General features: G+C 46.7%; 1 protein-coding gene across 3 annotated transcripts in view; it reads right to left on the bottom strand.

Annotated features, from left to right (window-relative positions):
- The window catches only part of CCDC18 (coiled-coil domain containing 18), a 1,105,805-nt gene that overhangs the window by 98,159 nt on the left and 980,410 nt on the right, over positions 1-27,236 (bottom strand). For all 3 annotated transcript variants that reach the window (XM_085602201.1, XM_085602202.1, XM_085602203.1), the window contains one exon: positions 21,889-22,391. In XM_085602201.1, coding sequence (XP_085458327.1) covers positions 21,927-22,391 — 465 coding nt within the window. In that variant the 3' untranslated portion in view covers positions 21,889-21,926. The remainder of the gene's footprint in view (positions 1-21,888; positions 22,392-27,236) is intronic.

Here is a 27,236-nt window from a genome sequence, read left to right as displayed (position 1 = left end):
ATGGGAGTGCCGCGAGGTGGCGGAATATTGGCGCCAGGTGCATGATGTTATGAGACGAGTCACTGGGGTCGCTCTGCTGCCGGAGGTGCGTCGCTGTGTTCTGAATGTGTGGGAACCCAATGACTATAATGCGGCCCAGGCTCGGTGGGCGGCCCTGGGGAACATGATCGCAAAGAGAGATATAGCGCAGCTTTGGGGTTCCCAACGGCCTCCCACCGTGTCCGTATGGAAGGAGAACATGGACTGGTGCATGTTCAGGGAGAAGACTGTGTATGTGGCTCGTGGTAAACCGGGGGCATGGGGTAGAATCTGGGGGCAGTGGAATGTGTATCGCGGGACTATCTGTGCTCCCCCCCTGGTGGATACGTCTGAGGTTGCCTTGTCCCCCTGATCCTTGAGGGTTCCTTGCTTATCTCGTACATCTGAGTATAGATTTGGTTCTCCCGTGGCCCCCCCCTCCCTCTCAGGCCTCCTCCTTATTGACCGCCCTCGGGTGGTCGGGTGTGGAGTCCCCCGGCTGTGGTTCGACGCCCATTTCATGTCGTTTCGCCTTGCTTTTTGTTTTTCTTTATTTTTGTTATTTATGTTAAAAGTGTGTATCCTGACTTCCCTTATGTGCAGTCTGATCTTCTGTAATATAGCGGAGCCCCTGTGGGCCAGTCATTGTTTTTGAACAGCTTGATCACTTTGACTACTAGCGGCCGGCCCAGGTGGTTGTAGGCCCGTGCTTGTACCCTTTTCTCTGCACAATAAAATTTTTCAAACAAAAAAAAACAATTGCATTGCCGCAAAGGGAGAATACATGATCTGCCTACGATCACACGTTTTCAGGCATGTCCTCTGACCTGGCACGCGTGTTCTCTAAATACAGCTGACTGGCTCTCACGCATGCCTTTATATAGCACCTAAGCCTTTCAGAATAAAAGCGATGTAAATGCAGGTTTATTATTCATGCAATATAATTAGTGCTAATTCTTCCCATTTCGGAGGATTACATACTTTGAAATCCAACGTGCAGATGTGCGGCCCCGCATTTTACAAATGTTGACACCTTAAGCCACCCAGGTTTGGAGGGGGGGGGTGGGGGGGCATTCTGAAGCTCGTAGTATCTTTGAGTAAAGGCTAAAAGAATTAGATCTAAGAATTTCATTGGTTTTTGGCTAAAAATCCAAACCTTACGAAACGTTTCACTTATGACGTGGAGTCAATTGGCAGCTGTGGTTGAGGTGACTCCTACCACAATTTAAAAGGGTTCTCCCACGGGCTGGGTGGAAGGGTTAGGCATAAACACATTTCCTTTCCGTTCACTGCAGAGCTCTTGTTTACTGACCTCCGCTTCTTTCGAAAGGGGGCTGGCGCTTGCACCCGTCGCAGCTTGTAAACAATGCAGGGAGGAGCCTAGAAGGGGCCGATTTTCTGCAGATGTGGTGGGACAGCGGCAGTGATATCCTCACGTTATCGTAACTCTTCGCTTTTGTAACAGATGTGGCACGATGTATTGAGGGGGCCTGAGACCAGCGAGTCACCTCCTAGCTGGTAAGATAGTACAAAGTGGTAAAATGCCCGGCGCTGGCTTCCTTTGCTATTTGACGACTTGCTAGTTAATGTTCCCCCATGACCCTCCAGCTGGTCCGACATAATTGCCAGGCCTACTTTGGGGTTCCAGTTCGGCCCTGTTGTTGAGTATCCTACCCAGGGCTTTAAGTGGGATAAAAAAACATGGGTGGGGGTGGGGGGACGGTGTTGCGCCGGGTCGATACGAATTGTATTTTGCGGTCTCTTTTGTCATTGCATCCAGGCATAATGATACAGCAAGTAACATGCTACCTACAACAAGTTAGGACTATTGGCTTTGTCAATCGTTGTTAGTTGCATAAGATAAATTAGCAGTAACTGTGGCTTGTATATAATATTGAGAAAGCATCCACTTGAAGCCCTAGTGACACCACGACAATGTTACTGCTCCTGAGTTTCAAAAAGAGACAACAATATAATCATGCAGTGGCTGAACTCGACAGATTAAGAAATATATCCCAAATTATATATAACAGTCGGTAGACGCATGCCTCTACAGTGTTCTATTGTATTTTGAAACCAGAATTGCTCAAGTTCGTATCCTTTCAAAGTTCCCTTTTCAAACAATCATTATCAACGCCAAGTCTGGCCCTGGCACGGTAGTGCGATTTTTGTTTAGTATTAATAAAATTTGACACTTCAGAGAGCAGTTTCAGCAGAGAGGACAAAGAAGGAATGGGCATGGGATCCAAATACTCATCATGCATATTAGTCTGGGCCACGGGCATTTTGCGATGCTGCAGCGTTTTCCTCATAATTATGGGTTTGCCAAACTTCCCAAATAATGCTCGCATAATAAATCTCGCTTTTGAGAGTGATTAAGCTATTGACATTGTAAATAACAATGCCGTTTCTTTAAATGTTTTAAAAACATAAACAAAAAAAAGCATTTACAATGCAACGGTCTCGGCATTGTTAAAGTTAGAGCTATTGGCATTGCTCATGACAATGCCGTTTCTTTAACCCCTTCCCCGCTCATGACGGAACCGTTCCGTCATGAGCCACGGTTGGCGTGTGCTCATGACGGAACGGTTCCGTCATGACAATCCTGTTGGCGGCCGCTCCGCCTGCGCGGCGCTGTTTCCCCGCCTGTGCGGGGCGACAACGCAAATGGGCGGAGTCATGACGGAACCGTTCCGTCATGAGCACAGCTCAACTGTGGCTCATGACGGAGCGGCTCCGTCATGAGCACAGGCCCACCGCGCTGCCCCCCTGCCCCCCCCAGCGCTGCAGCGGAATGTCCGCAGCAGCGAAGGGGTTAAATGTTTTAAAAACAAACACATAAACAAAAATAATGTCATGAGCAATGCCAATAGCTCTAACTTTACCAAGGCCGAGACCATTGCATTGTAAATGCTTGTTGACTATGGCTGTTGTCAGTTTCCAATCGCACAAACACTTCAGCTCTCCCCAATGAGGCCGGAGGTGTCCATGTGTGCGTCCTTACCTCCCACTTGTCAATCGCCCATCTAAACAAGCATTTACAATGCAATAGGTCTCGCAATGACATTGTTTTGAGCTATTGGCATTGTAAATGTTATTGTTTTTCTTTTCCCTTTGTGAAGCATTAATCAAATGGTGTAATGCAAAATGAGTTTAGAAGAAAGAAAACAAGAAGCTGCGACCTCGGGGAATGATGTCCCATAAACCTACGCAAAAACATGAAGACGCTAGGTATACATTTGCTCTTTGGAGTAAAAAAAAAAAAATGTAAACGCTTTTGCGGTTTCTAAATATTTTATTAACGATAAAACGGATTCTCTTTTAGATGGAATTTACCTTTGATTGCAGTTATATGCAGGGCAGTGAAATATGAACCGTTTCATTTTTCATTCCACACATCACTGGTACACTCAGTTCTTAGGACCACACAGCACCCGTGCACTCAGTCCTTAGGGCCACACATCACTGGCGCTCTCAGTACTCAGGGACACACAGCACCGGCGCACTTAGTCCTTCGGACCACACATCACCGGTGCACTCGGTTCTTTGGGACTACACATCACTGGGGCTCTCAGTCCTTAAGGCCACACAGCACCGGAGTTTTCTTCTCACACCAGCTGCTGAGAGCTCGTCCTGTTCCAGTGCGAACTGCCACATTCCTGCCTCGGATGAGCGCTCCACCTCAGATTCTTTGGCCGGAGGGACCTGAGCCGCCCTTCATGCTGCACTGGTTGGCGTCAGTAGGACGGTTGGTGAGGACTGCACCCCGCCTTTTACACAGGGGTTCAGGCGCAGCCAGGGGGCCCGCACAAGGTGTTTACCTCCCTGGGTGTCGGCAGAATTCTTTTTAGCGCCCCCTCCCCACTTCAGAAGCAGCCCTGAGTGACACCCTGTGTCGGAGAGTGGGCTGCAGTGCACAATCATTCATCTGGGATCTCACCCCTTATCACGTCATTTCCTGCCAACTGGGCACTCTCGCAGACACGGCCAGGAACTGCCATGGACTCCCTCTGGGCATGAACCAGTAGCGCGCCAAGGCGCAGAGAGAGCTACCAGCAAACGGGTGTTGTCACAAACATGACAAGCTTCACAACTTTGCAAACAAAGTTAAACAAGAACTTCACTTGCCAACAGCAAATCAGGCCAACAATAAGGAGCAGAGAGAGTGCTCGCTTGCATCAACGATTACTAAACCACCAAGCTTCCCTTAAAGGACAGCCCATCCGGAGCATCCGCTGTCCGAAATCTGTGAAAACTGCACCAACAAAGCCAAGGCGTCAAGTATACGGATAGATAATTCCAAGCAGGCCACAACAGACAGGTTAGCATCTCCAATCAACAAATGCACCCTAATAAGGAGTCTCGCTTTGTGTATTGTGGTCTTTGAAACCCAGCACACTAAATTACAGTTAATTGTTTAGCACCAAACGTCTTCAAATCAACAAGTGCAGAACCCAAAAGTAAAAAAAAAGTAAATAAAATGAGTTACCAGAGCCTCTTCCGCCAGAAAGCAGCTCCATATCCGGGCCGGGAAAGAGACCTGGGAGGTCGAGGGCTGCCCACGCATGCGCTGTTACTGAATTTTTTGCATGTTCTGTGAATGTGGCTCGTGCCCAGTGGCGGCGGCGCGTGCGGACTTTTAAAGCCGCCGTACTTTAATGAGTGCTGCATCGTGCAGCCCAGGGAGGGGGCCGCCAAGGCAAAAAAAGAAACGCAGAAGTCCGGCGGGAGCCCACCCCGCCCTCGTGAATGCCGCATGGTTTCAGACGGGGCTCCTGTGAGCAAGACGGAGCCCCGCGTGGTGCTGCAGTGAGCCGCTGAAGACACGCGACCAGCCGGAGTCCCCACAAGAGCTGGTAAGTGGGGCATGCTGTACGTTTGAAGCGCGCCGCGCTTGGAGCGCACGTGTGCATTTAAAAAAATAAATACATTGCATGTTGTACATTTAAAGCGCGCCGCGCTTGGAGCGCGCGTGCGCATTTAAAAAAAAAAAATTACATGAGGCTGGTGAGGACGAAAGTGAAACTGCATGGTGGCTTGCGAGGGAAGGGGGACTGGAGATGTGCACGCCGCGTGGCTGTAAGCGCGTACACCAACTCAAATCCGCCAAAAGCCTGCGCGTGCCCATCTCCTGTCCCACTTCCGAGGCAAGTCAGCAACAATAGATCTTGCTGGCGGACAGCAGCGCTTCGCGCTGCGTTCGCAGGCGAGACCTAAAAACCGGATTGCAGTTGCTTCCGTTTTCACTCCTGAGGAGTTCTAAAAGTGAAAGCACGGGCAGAGCTATTATTTAGACATCTAATTGAAGTGATTTTTGCGATATTAGAGACCTGAGAGTGACTGTGAATCACGGCTGCAACCAACCTTCGACAGGCAGTCCCGATAGTCACTGTCAGCACAGAGCTTTTAGCAACGTCTCTGTGAAATGCTGGGGTTTTTGAGAGCAAACTTACGCCTTAAATCAAAGATTCAAGTTCCAGAATCCACGGAACTGTTGGCAAGAAAGACGACCCTGACCAGACTTATCAAATGAATAGTAGGATGCGACTCTAATAGTAGAGTAATATTCCAATGGAATACCACTATTAAGATCTGGATAAGCTGAGCAGAGCGCTTCCTAGACCTCCACGGCACCACTCCAGCGCATCCTGAGAGCAGTAAGGTATAACAGGTTCAGGCAGGGACGATAACAGTATATAAAATATATTTTCAAGGATTACAGACCTGAGAGTGACTCTGATAGAGAGCCACAGCTGCTATGAGTCTGCGGCAGCCGTGGGCTGATCTAATCACGAGACAGCATGATGAGAGGCACCAAATACTACTAGTGGCACAGGCAGCGGTGTGAGCAGAGCGGGCACCAAACTTAACTAAGAAACGTAACTGGCGCCCACTCGCCTCGCGGCGCCCGCCTAGTGTCTGCAAACGGACACATTGTTGCATTCTTTGTGAGAGACACGTGAATGCTGCAGTGAATGCTGGCTGCAGCGAGCGTAGCTGAGTTAGCCTCAGGCCAGGCTGAGGCCTGTGAGACGGACTAAACCCCTCTGGTACAATATGAATGTTCATGTAAACTTTTCTAAACAAACTCAACACCATGGCAGCAGTGCACTTCACAGTGTGCAGTAGTGCGTTCTGTCACACACTCTGCCGTCAGAATAGCGCACGCTCCCATTGCTTTGTTCAATCAGTGTTATTTATAGCTGTGCCCCATCTCCTGCTTGTTAGCTTCCCGAGGTGCTATAAGTGCGTGACTTTGCCATATGCCCCCGTCTGCTCTCCCGAGACTGTGCTGCCCCGTCCATGGCAGTTCACAGCCAGCTGTCATGTTGCCTCACGCACGCGCGTTCACGTGGTTTCTGCCAAGTCTCGAGCCTGCAGTTTTCACTCCTGGCCGAGGGCTCTGCGTTTCCAGCGACAATACGGCATATTTACAGCAAGTTTACAAATGTGGTAGCACAGCCTTTAAAAATAACGAGGCCAGTCGGAAACACGCCGAGTCTTTTCTCACTTGTGTGTAAAGCTACCTGCTGACGGCGATCAGCTGCCAAGCCACTCGTGAATCACCGACACACTCCCGGCAGCACATCCAGGCGGAACAGAGGGAAGAAAAGGTGTCACATATTTTAAAAGCGTCTTGTCTCGGAAAAAACGCAAGATCTCGCTCACAGATTAAACCCAGCTTGCTACAGGCTAGCCTCTCTGCTATGGGAAATACAGTGCTGCAAAGACAGAATTACGGCTTTACAGCACTGTGGAGAAGAAGTAATTACTCAGTCATGGAACATCAAAAAAACAAGCGCGGTCCCGAAAGGGGATTGCGCCGGAGCATGGGGATCTCTTGATAAGAAAGTGCTTCACGATAGCCGTGAAGCAGGCAACCCAGTCCGGATCGCAAGCCAAAGGGTGGCAACCAAAAACCCTTATTTCTAATGGCAGGCCACCGTTTAGCATAAACAGTGACGCCAGCCAATGGAAATGAGGAGTGGGGCTTAAAGCCCTCTTTTCAAAGTCCTCTCTTACACAATCTCTCGCGGAGGAGGAGAAGCGCTTTATGCTACAACGCACGTGAGACCTAAAAATGTCAGGTGTGACCCAATAGTCATTTGCCTGGGGTGCCAGATCCTCTCGTAGACTGTCTGTACTTTCAATCTGTTTTTAAAGGGATGTCTTTCATGCACAGGGTGTTGTAACTGTGGCTTGTTCGTTCAGCACTTGCTCCCTACATGATCTGGATGTGCTGAAAATCAGGCCGCCTGGCAAGTGGTGTGTCTCTATTGAATGAGCCTCTGGTATTGTGGAGCTCCTGTCCCCTTAGTAGTGTTGTCTATTTTCATTTGCTGTAAGAAGTCTATAGAGCATTATTTTTCTTTTCTATCCTTTGGGTAGTTGTCTTCAAAAAAACGTGTTCCTTAAAAGCATCTTGGCCCCAATCTAAAATGCTTAAGAGCATGGACAGATACCAGTACTTTTCTGTGATGGTAGAAGTTTCTTTAGGGGGAGGGGGCGCGGGGGAGGGGGTTAAAGGCTTGGCTGACGAAGATGGCCTACCTTCATTACCTTATTTGGGCATACTGCAGGGCTGCTTGCAGCAGAATCCTGGCCCTGGGGGAAGGTGGATCGCAGGGCCTCCTGAAGCACAGGGTCTAGTACAGCGAAGCTGACTGCCGGCACGCTGGGAGGCCCATGCCCGACCAGCCACTGCCTGTGGTGTAGTGCTGAGATCCCAGAGTGCAGTGCGGTGCAAATGCCCAGAGTAACGAGGCTGGTCCCTGGGTGAGTTTTAAACGTCCGGGTCCTGGTGGAGGAGCCCTGCTTCGTGAGGCAGAGCTGAGGCAATGGTCTGCATGGCTGGGGGCTACACAGCAGCAGAGGGGCCTGAGATTTGGCACCTTGCTGCGTGTCATACGGAATAACATGTAGAGGACTGCAGAGTGAACACAGCACCCGGTAGGGGGATGTACACTGCCCATGCATAAGCAGGGCCCTTCTGTGATGACCCTTCGGGACTACATTTGGGCAGTGTGAAGGCACTGATTGCCCAGGAGGTGACACCAGACTCTTTCTGCTGAGGCAGCCTTGTGGAGTGGGTGGCAGCTGGATGTTGGACGAGGAACTTGAGCTGGAGTGTTGCACTGTAGAGATGACCCTCGCCACTTGTGGGCAGTAGACTAATGCCATTGGTGTGCTGATATGTGGCACAGTAGTTGGAAATATGTTTATTGGTTTTCAGTTAAGCAGTAGAAAACACAACTGTTGTCACACATTGTTTTAAACAGCCATATTCAGAGAATCTACGCTCCATGGAGTATATACGAGAATAGTACATAATTTATTGTGGTATGTCAAGAATACTCCCGTAGTGCCTCTCCCTTGCCCAAAATAGTCGATGTCCATCCCAATCACCATTTTAGAATGTCCCATCGCCCCTGCATGAGTGTTCTAAGGGTAGCTATTCTATTCCCTGTCATAATTGGTGTGCGTGTCATTGTCCAGTATGTCGAGAACATAGTATTTCCTCCATCTGTCCCATATCTTGTGGAATTTCCTCGGGCAGCCTCTACCCTTGTATATGACCCTTTCTGCTTCTATGTATATGTCCATTCCTGCCTTCCATTCGCGCAGTGTCAGCTGGGCCGTATCACCCCAATGCCTTGCTAGGTCTCTTTTGGCAACCACCAGACCTAGTGTACTGAGTAACAATTGTGGTCCGTCTAAATCTACATCGCTGGAGATCCCCAATAGTATAACTTTCGGGTCTGGGGGATGCACGTCTGCATCACTTTACTGAATTCTCCTACGATCTTTCTCCAGTAAGTGTGTATCAGTGGTCAGCCTCATATTGTTTGGTGGAAGTTCCCCGGGTGTTGTGCGCTTCTCAGACAGTTCGGGTTTGCGGCCCGTCCAATCTTATGTAGTCTGGCCCGAACATAGTGGACCTTATGAAGGATTTTATGTTGGATAAGGTGCAGTTGCGCCTTAATTGCCACCTTCCTAGGGTGCATCAAGGCTGCCTCCCAGCCCACATTTTCCATTTCTCCCAAGTCCTTTTCTCAGGTACTCTTAAGTTTGTCTAGATTAACCGGCATATTATTGTTTAGGGTTTTATATGTACGTGGTATTGCCTTAAGTGTGAGTTGTTCCTGCAGTATCCTCCCTTTTAGAGGTACATATTCAGGTAGGTTTTCCCCATCTATATTTTCAGCTAGCCATGCATGTCTTAACTGGGCATATCTGAGCAATTGGGATATTTGAAGTGTAAAGTCAGCACTTAAGGCAGGGAAGCTTTTAAGGGTGCCTTTGTCTATAGTGTCGCCTACTGTTGAGATTCCTATGGTGTCCCATTCTCCAAATACCTTTAGTTTACTCATCTCCCTTAACCAATTTGCTTTCCAGAGTGGCGTTGCCTTGGTGATTTTTTGAGCCCATTCCATAGTTTTGGATGCTCTTCCCATACCTCTGTAGTAGTCTGTATGGCCGGGGGCAATCCTCTGGATTCCATAGCTCCATAGAGATAATGAAACAATGCGCGTGGCAGCAAAGTTTCTCGTTCCAGACTGCATGTCGGGTGATCACCCACTACATGTATCCAATCATTAATAGGGATTAAATGCTCTGCCAAATAGTATGCTTCCACATCTGGGAGTGCCAGCCTTCTTTATAATGATTGTGCTGCAGTGTGCGTAGTACAATTTGTGGTTGCTTCCCCATCCACAGGCGCGAGCGCAGTTCGTCATCTACTTCACGGAATATAGTTCGTGGGAGGGGGTGGTATGTGTTCTGTAGAGCATAGAGGAACTGCAGTAAGGTGATCATTTTGAACATAGCCGCTCGTCCCATTATCGTGAGTGGCAAAGAATTCCCGTTTGAATGTAGTCAATATTTGTTGGATGTTACGCTGGCGACAGTCCACTGTCCGTTGTGATAAATATACCCATGTATGTGAATTAATTTGCCGCCATCTGTAGGTCTCTTGGGAGCGTGGGCCATTCTGTCACTGGGCCCGGGCTGTCTATCACAGATTTGTGCCAGTTCACCTTATATCCCGAGTGTTGTCCGTATAGGTCTACTGTCTGGAAAAGTGTAGGGGTTGTAGTATCAGGTTGTGTTACAAATAAGAGAATGCCGTCCGGGTATAGGGTGAATTTCTCTTCCAGAGAATCTTCTGGGTTTATCCTAAATCCCTGTATCCCTGAATGATGTCTGATCCGGCACGCCAGTATCTCTACCGTCAGAGCAAATAGTAGTGGGGATGTGGGCAACCCTACCTTATCCCACGTCCAATGGGAAAAGCGCGGGAAGTAAGTCCATTCACTTGTTGGTCGCCCTAAGGGAGTTGTATAATAGTGCCACCCATCGTCTAAACTTTGGTCCCAGTCCGAATTTCGTCAGAGCAGTGTCTAGAAAGGGCCAGTGGACTGCATCAAACTCTTTTGCTGCATCTAGGGACAGAAGTATAGGTTGGGTGTCTTGGTCTCTAACTGCCATCATCCAATTATGGGTTCTGGAGAGGTTCCATCTAGTTGCTCGAGTTGAGTATGTATCCGATTGGTCACAATGCACCAGTGTTGTTACGACACGACATAGTCTCCTAGATAGGATAGTCGCCAGAATCTTCACCTCTATGTTGAGGAGATCAGGTGCTAGGACTCGCACCTGTCCTTTGGCTTACCTTCTTTGTGTATCAGTATAGTTGTGGCAAAGCGCAAATCCAACAAGAGAATGCCCTCGCTGTACGCGTCCTGGAAGAGGTTCAGTAGGTGAGGACTCAGGAGGTTTTTACACCGTTTATAGAATTCAGCTGGTAAGTCATTTGGTCCTGGGGTCTTGCCAGGGTGTAATTTAGGCTGCTTTGACTTCGGTAACAGAGAGATCCTCCTCCACTCATAGTTTACCATTGTCGTCTAATGTCGGGGTAGGTATGTCAGACAGCTAACCTTTGATTTCGGGTAGGGTGCTAAGAGGACTAGTCTCATATGCAGCAAAGGCCCCTGCTATTTGATCGTCACTGGAGTATGTCAGTCCCTGTGTTTCTCTAATGTATCTTACCCATCTAGTTTCCATCTCCTTTTACTGAGCCAGGATAGTAATTTCCCTGCTTTGTCTCCCACTTCATACAGCCAGTGAAGGGTAGCTAGGGCCTGTGCTTAAGAGGCGTAACATGCCATATCTTAATACTAATGTCTAAGTACTGCTAACTGTTGGGTTGCTAAGGGGTCCATATGTGTGATGGCCTGTTTCTCCAGAGCCAGTATTTGTTGTTCTAATTTTCCCAGGGCTTCTATTCTTTCCTTTTCCCTGGTGTACGGCACTGTAGTTGCAGGGGTCACAGCTGGGTGCATGGAGCCTGTGGAGAGGAGGCCTACAGTCCAGATTGGGCGCGTTGTCGCCATGTACAACTGCTCCTCTTGATTGGTCGACTTGAGGGGGCAGTGGCTTTCTCGTCTGACTCACTACAGCAGGCCCCACTGGGAGTATTAAATGTTGCGGGCCCTGCAAAGCACTCTGTGGCATCAGGACAATGGGCAGAACTTGGCTAAAGGAAGGTGGTTCATCTGTGGAAACCCAGGGGGCGGAGGCTAACCTGGAACACCCAGAACCTGCTGTGCAGCTCACGTTGCACAGAATACTAGCGGCTATCATGGATTCCAAACAAACGCTCCAACAACAGATTGGTGAGGTGGTGACGGAACTGGGCCTCCTGAGGGCGTGCCACTAAAAACTGTCAGACAAAGCTAAGGCTACTGATGTGATTGTGAGTGAACTCCAAATAGCACAATACTCCTAACAGCAACAAATGCCAGCTCTAACTGAGTGAGAGTATAGGAGCACAGAGACGAAGATGCAAAGGGGCGCAACAGGCGCAAAAATGTAAAGATTGTGGGGTTGCCGGAATAGGCGGAGGGCAGTGACATGGTCATATACCTGGAATATTGGATGAAAACCAAAGTGGTGCCCACTGATCTTTCTTCCTTCCTTTGTCCTGAAATGAGCTCACAGGGTTCCAGTCAAGCCACCGGCCCCAGGCATGCCACTACGACCAGTGTTTGCCAAGCTGCTGAATTACAGAGATGGCGATACTCTGCTCCAGAAAACATGCATGGATGATCCTTTTCAAATTGAGAATGCAGCAATAACTATGTTCCCGGACTTCACTGCAGCGGTGGAAGCCAAGAGGGCATTCTTTTTGGAAGTGAAAAGAGGTCTGTGGGAAGCAGGGGTGTGATACTTCCTCTTATTCTCTGTGAAACGGAGTAATGTTCAATGGTACCCCACACATCTTCCTGAGCCCTTCAGATGTCTGGGTGTGGTTTGAGGGGCGCCAGGCTGTGGGTCCAGGCGAGGGGGCCGTGAGGGACGAGGCCCGGCCGCGATACCTGGTGCAAAGGAGGTGCCACGAATCCACGCATTGTGAACATGCACGAAAGCCAACAAGAGTGCAGACAGACGAGACCAGGGCAGCGGCACTGCAGGCAACTACTGGGATAACTGGTGGGGCCCCTACAGACTCAGAGGATGAACACGCTCAGATTGTCATTCCGGGGAGTCCACCTCTGATGCTACAACCACTAGTAAATGGAGCATGCCCCAAGAGGCTCCACATTCAGCAGAAGACTTGATTTTATATCAGAGTCGATTGTTCCATAATACAAGGATGTGTGAGTAGTGATGTGTTTTGTTGTGCTGTTCCTGATGGGTGTGCTCCAGCAATATATGGTGGGCAAGCTGCGTAGGCTGTACACTAGTGAGGGACAGAGGCCTGCCAGTCCAGTGCTGATTTGCCTGTATGTTTCAGACCCACTGCAGAAGCCTGGCTGATGCCGGATGAGTAGTAACTTTCTCTGACTTATGTAGCTGGGAAGTGTATGTCCCTGGTGTGCTACTCATACTGCTGGGATTCTCTTTGTTATAGTTGAGGGTGCAGGTGACCTAATTGGTTGAGGTAAGGTTGGTGAGGGGTGCTTATGTGTGTTGCTTATATGATTGACGTGCCTCCTTACCATTGTTCATGGACCTGTGGATAGCAGTTGTAGATTGCACTTCTAGTTTGTCATGTCTATGTTTGGGCGGCTAGTCGTTGCTAGGTTCCTCTGGGGTTGGGAGTTGGGATTGGTTCGTTTATTGGACTCTGGGTCATTATTACTATGGCGCATCACATGATATATCTAAGTTGCTGACGTGGAAATTAAGGGGCATGGGATCAGCGGCCAAGAAACATAAGGTCAAAATGTTCTTGAAGTGCTCTACACTGGCCCTACCGCCAGGGTGAGGAAGGGTCATTGTGTTTCCAGCTCCTATGGGGTCATCGAGGTCCAAGGCAGGGATGCCAGTTGTCTCCGCTACTGTTTGTGCTTTCCATTAAATCCTTGGAGTCGTTATGCAGGGGAAGAGGCTGGGGTAAAGGCATCGTTCTGGATGGGGTAGAGCATATTATTTACCTTTATGCAGACGACTTGCTGTTAAATATGTCAAATATGGAGAATGAGGTCTCATACATGTTATAATTCTACAGGAGTTTGGAAGGGTTTCAGGCATGCGGGTGAATCTAACCAAGTCCTACGTCCCTCTGAGCTTGGGGCTGGCAAGACCTCATTCCTTAGGCATGAACATCCGGTGGGCCGCCCACACTTTTCGCTATATGGTGATACAAATTTACCACAAGCTAGAGTACACATGGGAATTTAACCTGGGTCCTGCACTGTGCTCATTTTGCGTGAGTGCATGGCATTTTGGTGTTAATTGAAGCTTCCCCCTACTGTGCGGATCACGCTCACCAAGATGATTATGTTACCCCGCTTACTTTATTACTTTACTCTACTCCTCTTCTCACGTGGATACCGCTGGGTGGTTCAGACAGCTGGACTCGCTTGTCCGGAAACTTATATGGGATGGTGGACACCATCAGGGTCTTTGGATGTCCTTAAGTGGCCCACCCTGGAGGGGGGGGTTGGGTGCACCGGACTTTGAGAACTATCATCTAGTAGCCCAGTTGCAATAGATCATCAAGTTACTGGAAGGAGTGAATTTGACAGAATTAGGATGACTTGGGGCTGAGCCTAACCAGGGGGGGGGCTGCTGGCATGACTCCTGCGGGGGGTATCTGGGAGAGAGAGAGAGAGAGACAGCTTGTCATTATCCACGGCTCTCCGCTGTTGCTGGTGGATTTGTTTGACACACAAACATTGCCCACTGTATGCCTCGGCTCTCCTGTGGCTGGGCTGCCACTCGGTAAACTTCAAAGCATATGGTAACAGAAGTACTAAGCAAAATCATCTCCAAACTAAATGACTTCTGTTAAATAGCATATTTAAAACAGTGGTATACCCTATGGAGTTTAAACTTCCTACTCACTAAAGAGCGATATGGAAAATGTCAATTTTCTATACATCATAGTATATTTTACATGCATTATCAAAGCTCAAACTTGTGTCTCCTTATCTCATACATTTGATCTATTTAATCTTTTATAACATTCTTATCAGAGAAGGCAGGCAAAGCGTTGCTAAATATTACCAGCTAACTTCAACTGTAAATATATTACACAAGATACTAAGCAAACAATTATTGATGCGATGGAATGATTTCTTCCACCCTTCTGTAATTAATGTCTTTACATTCTCTAAATTCCCTTGAACCATTTGTTAAATACAATATATTGGGGAAGATTTGCCCAAAGAATAAAACAGTTCTACAGTTTGCTGTGCTGTTACCTGGAAGGAGGATTCGCTGCTGCAGAAGGGAGGACCCAGTCAACACCTCGCGGAACCCGCTTCGCGGGTCCCGCATCGCCAAGGTCGCCCAGCCGAGTGTTGTTACCTGCAGGGTGTGTGCGCGAGTGACAGGGATGCGAGCGCTGGGAACCGGGACTCACTCTCCCAGGAGCCCCGGCGATCCCGAGGCCAAGTCACCTGGCCCGCTCTCCCTGACCGCCCCGCCCTGCAAATCAGCTGAAAAGGAGCCCGCCCAAGTGGGAAACCGGGAAGTTCTACAGTTTGCTGTGCTGTTACCTAGAAGGAGGATTCGCTGCTGCAGAAGGGAGGACCCAGTCAACACCTCGCGGAACCCGCTTCGCGGGTCCCGCATCGCCAAGGTCGCCCAGCCGAGTGTTGTTACCTGCAGGGTGTGTGCGCGAGTGACAGGGCTGCGAGCGCTGGGAACCGGGACTCACTCTCCCAGGAGCCCCGGCGATCCCGAGGCCAAGTCACCTGGCCCGCTCTCCCTGACCGCCCGCCCTGCAAATCAGCTGAAAAGGAGCCCGCCCAAGCGGGAAACCGGGAAGTTCTACAGTTTGCTGTGCTGTTACCTGGAAGGAGGATTCGCTGCTGCAGAAGGGAGGACCCAGTCAACACCTCGCGGAACCCGCTTCGCGGGTCCCGCATCGCCAAGGTCGCCCAGCCGAGTGTTGTTACCTGCAGGGTGTGTGCGCGAGTGACAGGGCTGCGAGCGCTGGGAACCGGGACTCACTCTCCCAGGAGCCCCGGCGATCCCGAGGCCAAGTCACCTGGCCCGCTCTCCCTGACCGCCCCGCCCTGCAAATCAGCTGAAAAGGAGCCCGCCCAAGCGGGAAACCGGGAAGTTCTACAGTTTGCTGTGCTGTTACCTGGAAGGAGGATTCGCTGCTGCAGAAGGGAGGACCCAGTCAACACCTCGCGGAACCCGCTTCGCGGGTCCCGCATCGCCAAGGTCGCCCAGCCGAGTGTTGTTACCTGCAGGGTGTGTGCGCGAGTGACAGGGCTGCGAGCGCTGGGAACCGGGACTCACTCTCCCAGGAGCCCCGGCGATCCCGAGGCCAAGTCACCTGGCCCGCTCTCCCTGACCGCCCCGCCCCTCATGTTCCTCCTAACCAACGCCTACAAGAAGTGACGTGCCTCGCTGCGCGGGAGCGCGCGGGAGTGCCCGGGGCTAAGCCCGGGCAAAGGGCGGGCCCTCTGTGGCCCTCAGAGGCACGAGAAGGCGAGGCGAGGCCACCCCCTAAGGTTCGCCGGCTGGGATTAGTAAGGCACAGAACTCTATTAACCCTCATTACCCCCAGGTCTTCTGCCATCTGCCTGTGGATCCTGACACATACCTTGGTCAATTGGCTCGGTCGTTTGTAAGAGGTAGGCATTATGGTAAGGAAAAAGCCCGCATCTGCTGCGACGGAGCCCCTCAACACAATGCTCTCATATGTGGTTCAAAAAGTCAATAAGATCAACAATGAGAGGAGGCAATCGCTAGGCTTGAGCCAATCGCCAGTTCTTCCGTTAGAAAGCCCGCCCGCAAGGGCATCTGCTCCAGAGTTACTGACCACACCGCCAGATCTTCCCCAGTCGAATAGCCTAGTTCATATCCCACAAGATGATTATGTTACCCCGCCAGCGATGCAGAAGATCCTCATGCTTTGGTTAACTCGTCGGCCAATAACGGCAATACCTCAGAGCATAATCACCAGTCATTTCCCATCGAGGAAGTACCGTCACCGGGGCAGCCCGTTCCACGGCCAGTGAGAACCTGTAGAAAATCTCACTCAAAGAGAGGGGGGAAACAACAAGGCAGGAGAAAGGCAGCTACACCACCCCCAAGACGTGAAGGGCAACAAATTGATTTTGATGCCGATGCAGAATTCAGACGTATTGTTGATGATGAACTCTTTAATCGGATCCAAGATATGATTGATATAAAAATTAGGACAATCATCGAGCCCTTGATTGGTAAACTGGATAAATTAACTTCGGAGGTTAAGAAGGCGGGGGGTGCACAAAGTAATCTGGTGGTAGAGGTGGCCAATCTATCTGCTCTTGTCACAAAATTGGCATCGGGAGCCGTAGAGGCTCTACCAAATGAGAGTGTCCCACAGCCTACACTGCCAGAGGGGCCCTTAGCAGTAGCTTCAACTCTATTAACGGCTCCTAGTCAGGACCTAGCAGGCGGAGCCGCGCCGACATCATCATCAGGGGACATAATTGGGACAATACATGAGGATATATCAGCCCAATTTATTTTGGAAGCCTCCCCAGTTGTGCTAGTACTAGCAAATGTCCCAGTCTTAGCACAAAACAAAATAGAATCGAAACAGGACTTGAAGGATAAAGCTCTTCATTGGCTTACTACAAACATGACCATGGCCCCCCAAGGGATGGATAGTTTAGCAAGGGATATTGTTATGACCAGGAGGGTACCTTGGATTGGGTCCAATCCCAAAAAATGTAAGGGGGACTGTGTGATTATAAACTTTGCCAACACAGAAGTCCTCCCAAAAATTTTGAATAACATCTTCCCACCCCAAAGGCGAAGCGGCTCTATAGTCCCGCTCACCCTAAAATTCTTCTATAGTGAGGCTCAGCTCCCTACCTTTTCTAACCCTACTAGAGTTAGGAGAGCGAATAACGCCCCAAACTGGGAAGGCGGTTTTAGACATAGATTCCAACGAGCGCCCGGGGCCTATATTTAACTTTGAGCACGGAAGATCTAACCACGCGCATGAGTCAAATTTGTGGCCTCCCATGCCACCAGACCCTGCCGTCAATGGTTGGGGCCCGGGTTGGATGGGCCAAGATCCCACTGGGCGAATCAATAGGTTCGTACCATGGGCGAGAAACGATTACTTTCCGATACGCCCAAATACCCCTTTACCTATGTGGAACATCGCAGCTATGGGTCAAGGTCAGGCAGCTACCCCTTTTGATTGGGGGGGCGGATTGGGGAATAGGTATGCTCCCTTAGCGGATCTAAACAACTGCGATTGACTTAAACCTTGCAATGTCCGAGCAAGTGAGTCCATAACTAGACCCGAAATAAACCTTAGCCAGTGTTACACCAATGACGGTCTCCGCCTGCTTACATTTTATGAAACACTTGAGAGTTATGTCCCGTTGGACAACCCTGGGCTATCATACCAGGGGGAGGGTTGCATAGCGTCAACCCTGAACATCGTTCCAACACAGAACGCACCTGAGGTAGCTCAGAACAAGGCGGTCAGATCCTTAAGTTTAGCTGAGGGGTGTTTGTTGGGGGAAAAAGAGCTGAGGTTACCTACCAACGCCTGTAAAATTATAACATGGAACATAGCTGGCTCATCTGCAAAACGACAGGACAAAGCATGTGTGAGCTTTATTTCTAAGCAACATATAATTGCCCTGCAAGAAACGTGGGACATATCGGCTAATTTCTGGTGGGATGGATTCACCTGCTTCTCTATCCCTGCAGTCCCTAGCCGCACGGGCAGAGCTAAAGGAGGTTTGGCCATTATGTTTTCTCTAGATCTGAAGGGCACCTATAGGCAGATAAATACAGATTCCGTAAACATCCTAATGGTTGAAAGGACGACTAGTAACAATTGCAGGACGATATATATTAATTTTTACAACTCTAGGAACAGCGAACACAGTGGGAGTAATGTCGCTAACCTAGATAATATCTTAAATAAAGTGTCTCAGAATATCTATTTAGTTTATGAGTTTATTCTATTAGGAGATTTTAATATTCATCTATGTAATCTGGGTTGTATGGGAAGAGGTGACAATGTAACTGAGGGGGGCGAGGAGGCCCCTCGGGGCCCCCACTTTGAACACTCTACAGAGGGGCTTGAGTTAGAAGAATTATTAGCAAACCATGACCTTTATGAACCCGATAAGGGCGTTAGGGCGCCAACCTACATTGGCAGTCACCATGGCTCAGTGATAGACTACATCTTTGTTTCACAAGGTATTTTATACCGGTCTATGGTCTATTGTACAGTCATAATACCTTACAGTGACCACAACCCTGTACTACTTGAAGTGGCCTGGGGTGGCCAGATGGGAGCACCGCCAAAAGCACTTAAACCAGCACACCCCCTGAAACCCTGCGACCAAGACAGACGACTGAAATGGGCCAAAGTGATCCCGGATAATTTCTATGAAATAAATTTTCCAAAAATAAAGGACAAAGTGGCCATCTGTAAAAAATCGGGGGCGCAAGGTAAAGAAATTATAGAGGCTTTTGAGGAAATTTGTGGCCAGGTGGCTAAGGGTCTTTTAGTCAAGCCAAAAAAAGGATTTTCTGGAACAAAACGTTGGTTTGATTCTGCTTGTTCAAAAGCGCACAGAGCATTGTTGACAGCGTTAAAAACCTCTCCCAGGGCTGGGGAGGATATTGTTAGATTAAGGAAACGCTACAAGGTTGCCATTAAGAACCGCAAAGAATCCCTTAAACGCAAAGCATGGAAAAATCTCCTCTCAGCTGCAGTACTGAAGGACAGTAAAAGATTCTGGGAGATCATTAGACAACCGTTATTTTCTGAAGACAATAATGCTCTTATGGACTGTGTGATCACCGACGACAAATGGCTAAACCACTTCAAAAATGTATATGAGGGTGGGTCCAAAGGAACTGCAGATGTTTCAGTACCTGCTATAGTGGCAGACCCGTTGGTCTTCAACCCCGAAGAAGTAGAAAAAGCCCTGATGGCCACAACAAGACATAAAGCTCCCGGCCCTGACGGTGTTCCCGCTGATTTTTTCATGTACTCTCCCAAATTGTGGTCGGCGGTATTGTCGAAAGTGTTTAACGCAGCCAACAACCATGTACCCAGCTCTTGGGCCACATCCACCATAGTCCCTATCTATAAAAATAAAGGCCAGCGAGATGATCCCGCCTCCTATAGGCCCATATCTCTTTTGGACTCAACGGTAAAAATATTAGGCAGAGTTCTTCTAGCCAGACTTAATGACAACGTTGAGAGCCGTGGAGGGTTGTCTGAACTACAATATGGATTCAGAGAAAAAAAGGGGACGATCGAACAATGTATAAACTTACATCTATTAATTTCTAAATATACAGTGACAAAAAGGAGGGCTCCATGTTCCTTGCATTTATGGACCTCTCCTCTGCCTTTGATCTGGTGAATAGGTCGAAATTGTGGCAGTTATTGTTGGAGATGGGCATTGATGAGTCTTTGGTTGTGTTTATGGCTAAACTGCACCAGGAGCTTTTTGCAGCTGTCCGAGTCACAAATGATGGCAGACGTACCCCCCTGTTTAAATCCCTTAAGGGGGTGCGGCAAGGCTGTATTCTAGCCCCTGTATTATTCACCATCTACATCAACAGGCTGGGCAGTCACCTGCAGGGACAGGCAGCCGACGTTCCGCATGCAGGAGATGTCAAAATTCCAGCGCTCCTGTATGCGGACGATGCAGTGCTGATAGCCCGCACTGGGGTAGGCCTACAGCATCTCCTGGACGCTTTTGGTAGCTTCATGGAGACGCTGGACCTTAAGGTCAATGCCTCTGAATCACACACGATGGTCATGGGGCGTGAATGCAACAAAAAAAGACACAAAACATTTTTTTGCAGGGGAGTCCCTGTCACCAACGTGTCCACATTTCCATATTTGGGGGTAATATTTGACCAGAAAGGAACTTGGGGCCCTCAGATAAGAGCAAAAAGATTGGCGGTAATAAGATCCTCCTCAGCGGTTTTGGGCTTTGCTGGGAAGCTAGGGGCTAGGCCCATGCAAGCCCTTCTGAAAATCTACAAGAGCAAACCAGTGGCCATAGCGGCCTATGGTTCCCAACTGTGGGGTTACGTAAACCTGGATCCAATTCAGAGAGCAGAAAATAGATTCATTAGATCCTTGCTCTCAGTCCCGCAATCCACCCCAACGTATTCCATCCATAAGGAGGTGGGTCTGCCCTATCTGTCTGATACCCTGAGCCTTGCTCCGCTAACTTTGTGGCTGAAATTGTGGACAAATGATGACCTACCTCTGAACCACAAGATTTTGCACGATGTCTTATCCTTGGATAAATACACCAGTATCCCTTGGTTGGCATATGTAGCTAAAACCCTTGCAGATCTGGGTCGCCCAGATCTTTTTTCATCTCCGGAAAATATTAGGAGGCAGGACATAGTAACCATCAAAGAGTTATTTAGGGATAGGCAGGAAGCACGGAGGGAGGATCTCGAAGTGTTGAAACCCGCAGTAAGGGCACATAACCTCCTGGTTTGTACACCCTCACTCGCCCCCTACTTGAACTTTGTCACATTCCCATATCACAGGTTTTTATTATCAAAGTTCCGATTTAATTTGATACATTTTTATCTAGGTTCATTTAAGACCTGGCAGAAGCCTGAGCAGGCCCCACCGTGCTGCTGCGACAATTTTTCGGTGCAGGATACTCTGCACTTTGTTATGTTTTGTAGTATATACCATGAGCAGAGAAAGAAATATTTGTTGCCTATTTTGAAAAAAGCTGGTTTTGTCCAAGTAAGACCAGCCCTGCTCTTTCTACAACTACTACCTAACATACATGTTACTTTTTGTATGGCAAACTTTCTGGTAGCCGCAATGCGGGCGAAACCCGTTAGCCATAGCTTACTTTAAAACTTCTCTTGTTGTTTGAGCATGTTTACGTGATAGATTTGTATAGAAATATTTTATCCATGTCTAAAATTTTTTTTTTTTCTGTTTGTTTATTAGGTTTTTTTTTGTTCTTTGTATGACTTGTAATAAGTCGAATAAAGATATTCTGACTGACTGAATAAAACAGTCATGACTGTTTATAATTCTTTGTACTTTGCAATTAGCAGTCATTTTCAGATGCTTCTAGGAGCTAGACCAAGACAATGAAGAATTGTGATTAGGAATATAGAAGTATGGCCCCTTCTGGCCAAAGATGCTAGTTTGCATGGATTAGCAGATGCCGAGTTGATCAACTGATGAACCTGACTATACCACAGAATTCCCAAATAGAATTAAAAGATACATGGAGAAGATGGGCATGACTGACAAAGATTTTCCCAAACAACGCTACAAGATCAAGGAACAGCAAACTAAACATATAGGGGATACGCTGTGTCTACAGACTGATCTCATTAACATTGACGGACAAACGTACACACACAACTTACCTTTTACTTTGCTTTGCATCAGATATCTTTTAAGATATTTACACAAGAGACGATTCAGATATTTTCATCTCTGTAGTAATATATCTTAGCATTCCGGTAAGTGTTCCAAAGTCCCCACCACCAGAAGATTCATCTATTGCATCTTCATCTATGGTGTAGGTGAGAGGATTGAACGAGGACTCTTGCAGATCTTCTCCTGTTTCGATGACCTCATCATTGTTCTTAATTGCTTCCAGCTCTGGCAGTATATGTTTTAAGTCGTCCAACGCGTCAGTAGAAGTACTTAGTGAAGTACTTAGCGGCTCACAGTCATCTTTCATACTTAAGTCAGTGGCGCTTATAGAACGCCTAAGCATCCTGTATTTTGAGCCTGACATCAGATGCTGTATGTTAAAAATAGCCAACCTTTGAGGAGAGGAATCAAACGCACTTTGTAACTGGCTGATTTCTGCTGTTCTTTCATAGCCAGAAATTCTTGCGTTCAATCTTATTATTTCAGATTCCTGTAGATGAAAAAAGAACATAATGCCTAAGTGAGATAGGACAGTTGAAACAAACATGTTTTAACACTAAAGACTATGTTCAAAACAAATGACAGTTACAGTCAAAGGTTCAAATTAGAATCTGTGCCTAGAAAAATTATGGATGTGCCTATAAGCCCCACTGCAGCAAATCAGTTTCTGAATTATGTGGCTCATTAATCTTTTTAATGCAAAACAATAAAATTCTTTTTTAATTTCAGGAGAATTTTATTGAGCAATATTTCAAAAAACAAAGAATAGGGAGAGAAAGCCATCAGAAAATACAAGGGTCCAGTTTAGGATATACAGTTCAAGTGCGTAACATCCTGGAGGGTTGATCCTGACCTGAGGGTCCATGTTACAGAGCAAAATCCAGGAAAAGGATTAGAAATAAGTGTACCCAACATATGAAGATTCAAGAAACCCAAAGGTGTATGAAATGGTGTAAAGCAAAATGAGAAAATGAAAGGAGAAAGGAGGGGCACTAGTAGGTATAGAGACAGAGCACTTGTAATAGTTTGTAAAATACATGAAGATTGTAGCAGATACGAGTGCCAGTGCGTTCCAGGTCGTCAGACCAAGGGTTCAACCTAGGGTTTTGAAATTAGTTGGTATCAGTTTTAAGTGTCTCTCATATTTTTACCCATAAGGACAGTGGCAAGGTGTATAAGAGTATATGGGGTGGACAATAGAGAATTACGGTGGTTTGGGAGTGGCAAAATAGTTATCAAGGGAGCTCCAGATGGCTGTATTGCGTTTAATCCATGGGGAGTTTTGTAACGAGGTGTTATCTGCCCCTCTCAGAAAGGAGATCCAGTTTAGCCAAGGGCAGAAGGAGGTGGTAGCACTATCCTTCGAGTTAGTTCAAATAGATTTGCAGGCAGCCCTAAGAAGTAAATCAATTAGTAGACTGTCGTTGCAGGATCTGATGTTCGGATCTAAAAAACCCATGAGTAGTGTTAAAAAAGATCGCTCCAAAAGCACTCCGCAGATAGAGTGGATAAAGTTAAACACTGAATCCCAAAATGGACCAACAGCTTTACAGTAAAAGAGAAGGTGGGCAAGATCTCCAATAGGGTTATTACAGTTCCAGCAACTTGGGAGTGTCTCGTACGGAGAGTTTGTTGAGGCGTGCCGGGGTCCAAAAGGTCCTGTGCAATAGCCAGAATTTCGTGTGTGCAAGGGATGAGGATATCTTATATGAGACCACTGATCTCCAAATCTGATGTCAAATTTGTGGCATGATTGTTTCGTCAGGATCACATTTACATTGGAGTCTAAAGGATGTGGTGGAGGATTTTGGTTGTATAAGATGGTAGAGCTTAGAGGCCTGGTGGCCGGATTTATTAAAGGATAGGATGATCTTGATGAGGGAAGGGTTGTTGTTTGAAGGATTTAGTTTAGATAGAGCAACCTTATGTTTCAAAAAATCGTAAACATTTATATTTTGCAGGTTGAAGCGCTTTTTCACTTCTCTAAAGGATAGCGGATTTTGGGAGGGCCCTTGGTTTTTCAGAAAATGAATGCCCTTAGAAGCCCAGTGAGACCAGCAGGCTGGGGAGCACTGAATTCTGATTTTAGAGTTGTTCCATAGGGAGGTCATATTCGAGTTAGAGATCAAGATTTTATCGATTTTCAAGAGGGCCCTTTTGGTGTTGTAGAAGATGTATTTGCCCGAGGACGAGGGTTTGGGGTTGCTGTAAAGAAGAGAGAAAGGGTGGAACTCACCTAGGCTCTCCCTTTCCACCGCTAGCCATGGGAGTATAGTTCGCAAGATTAACACTGCCAAGGTGGACTGGGAGGCAAAGTTTTTTTAATCAAAATTCTTGGTCTTTTGTTCTGCCAAAGGAATCTATTTAATCGTTTGTCAATGTTATGTAGAAATTCCTCTGATTGGGTTAAAGGAAGCATGTTTGCAAAGTAATTGACTATGGGGGAGATCATCATTTTGATAATCTCAACTCTGCCCCACCACGTTAGAAATTTAGGGTTCCAGCCCTCGAGAAGGGCTTCTTTCTTCTTCAAAGTAAGTGCCTCATTGCGTTTCAGAGATTCCGGTAAATCCAAAACAATACAATTCTACCCAGAAACAATAATTAGATCCACATTTGAATGAATGTAAGCCATATCATTATGTGCTAACAACTAACTTGTATATAGTTACAATCAAGAGAAAGCATACAATACATTACACATCATAACGGAGGATTTCGACAGAATATGCAACTACTAAAATGAAAATAAAAACTGATATATGAACAGCTCATTGTAGCGAATTAGGATTACAACAAACTAAGCGATTAAAGCTAAAATTAAATTTGGAAGATATCAAATAGAAAAAATGAATAAACTGAATTGCGAGAACAAGCTAACAGAAAATGTTAAAAAAATTAAAAGTATTGGAAATATAAAACTCTTCTTAATTGAGTGTATCAGTTAGATTAACATGTCAATTTTTCCTAAAATTCTGTTTTCGATGCAATTAGTGATGGTTCCTCTCCTGAAGGAGGGTCTCAGCAGGCTCACATCTATCATGATTACATTTCTACATAATAATAAAAAAGCAAAGCCAGCTGTCAATAAACTGAAAAAAGGAGGGTGTAAATTTCCTCTGTTGAAAGGTACTACCCAGTGGTGACTATCACGTCCCCTTACTGTTTCCATAGAAGATAAGATTTGAGACCTTACATTTTTCCAGTGACTCAAATGAAAGAAGATAGGGATCTTTTTATCTAAATCTATCCATCCTAAATATTTTTATAAAGATTAATATGAAGTTCATGCTTTGGTTGATGAAAGTCAGAACAAATAATACCCATAGCCCCGAAAAGGTGAAAATATTTACTTCGTACATCCAGTTATGGGAAAGCAAAAGGTTACCAGAGCCTATCCAAAACAATCTACAATGGGAAAAAGCACAGAAAGCTGGAATCTCAGAGATCAGGCACTTCAATGTCCATAAAATAGATCCCAACACAGAAAGAAGCACTTACTAACCAAATCTTTACCTTGTAGTATATGAAGTTTTTACTTTCAAAATGACTTATAAGAGAAAATATTAATTTAGTATAGCAATCCATTCATCCGACAAAATGTTTGTATCAAATACCGCCATATCCAGATATCGGAAATACCATACTGAAAAACATTTAATGATAAATTGGAGCGAAAATGCAGAAAAAAACGAGAGCCCAGACACATCGGAATATATACTGCCTGCATTAAATAAAGAAGCTAGAAACTACAATATGCAGCAAACTCGATATTACATGGTGTGCAGAAAGTACAATACCATGACTAAGGTGCATAAAATCAAACTCCGGGCTAATAATCAATTCCAGGGATGCTAAGAAGGTATGCTGCATCCCATGCTTATGGAATGTACAAAATAGCGTAACTACTTTTATAGCATTAGCAAAAAATAAACTATTTGTTTTACCCAAAGCAGGCAAAGCTCACAATATTTTGCATAATGTTAGGAGAAATGGAAACAAACGTAGAACCAATCAACACCGAAGGAAAGTTACTGTTTTGTTTCAATATAATCAGGGCCACTGGAATTATGCAGCAGGGGAGGGCCAAATTACGTGGCAGGGTTGACTAAATTATGCAGCAAGAAAAGGCAAATTATGTGACAGTATTACTTTATTATATTGCTGTTTTTAAACTTGTTCACACATCTGGATATAGGTTGCAAATCAATATTACCAGTTTAACATCCAAATATAGCAATAAGCAACAGAGAGGAAACCAGTAAACTTTTGCGGAGGTTCTTCCACTCCACAGCAACACGCGCTGCTGCGTTTTTAGCAACTTTTCAACCGTTTAAACTAGTAACACATTTATTTTTGTTAAAATCTGCAGATTACGTGGCACATGATGGATTATGCGACAAATTCATAACTATGCCAAAACTGCCACGGCCACACAATCGCATAATTGCAGTGGCCCTGATTATAATGGTACAACACATTTAAATGCAAAATAAGATATCCCAGGAAGTTCCATCAATGTCGGAATGGCGGGGTTTAGTATGCATGATTTGAATTGATTTACGGGGTGGAAGGGGAAAGGAAAACATTCACTTTGCTCCTATAAACTCTACTAAGGGTAAAAAGAAAAAAAAAAGAACACATAATTATTCAAGGCCTGGAAGGGTACAGATTCAAAACTAAAAGTCAAAAACGTAATGATATGATAAGGGTGCATAAGCAATAGGATAACTGACACATAGAATAAAAAAAGCCTATCACTGAGCCATGCTGGAACGCTGGTAATCTAGTAGTTTAAAAAAGAAATAGTTAAACAGATAAGGCGCTGATTGCGGGCCGTATATCAAATGCTGGTTGACATCTCTCTGTGTTGGTCTACTGGGAGGCCATCATTCAAGGTGTCAGTATGGGCTTCATTGAACGGGACCAGGGGCTCAAATGACGCTGACGGATGGTGCAAAACTGCTGTAAGGACATGTGTCTTGACTTCAACAAAGGCAGTTTGCTGTAGCTCCAGCACCTACGCTGCCCTCAAAGGAAGCACTCTCTTCGATTGGGGGTCTGAAGGCCAAAGGTAACGTTATATCAAGCCCACTCGCCTCCTTTAGTTCCATGTGTAAACTGTCATCATTGTAATGTGGGGGCAAATTATGCCCCCCCCCATCATCTCTGAGTGGTGGCAAGCTCTGATCAGAGTCTGAGCCAAAAGATCTGGTAGAAGTGGACAAAAGGTCACTTTTGATTTCAGACAATGCCTTAGTTTAGAGCTGTTCCCCATGAGAACAAGCATTTGCAATGCAATAGGTGTCGCATTTACAAGAGTTTGAGCTATTGG

This window comes from Triturus cristatus, chromosome 4_2 (assembly GCF_964204655.1).
Source record: "Triturus cristatus chromosome 4_2, aTriCri1.1, whole genome shotgun sequence".
Taxonomy (NCBI): domain Eukaryota; kingdom Metazoa; phylum Chordata; class Amphibia; order Caudata; family Salamandridae; genus Triturus; species Triturus cristatus.
This window is presented reverse-complemented; position numbering and strand designations above follow the sequence as displayed.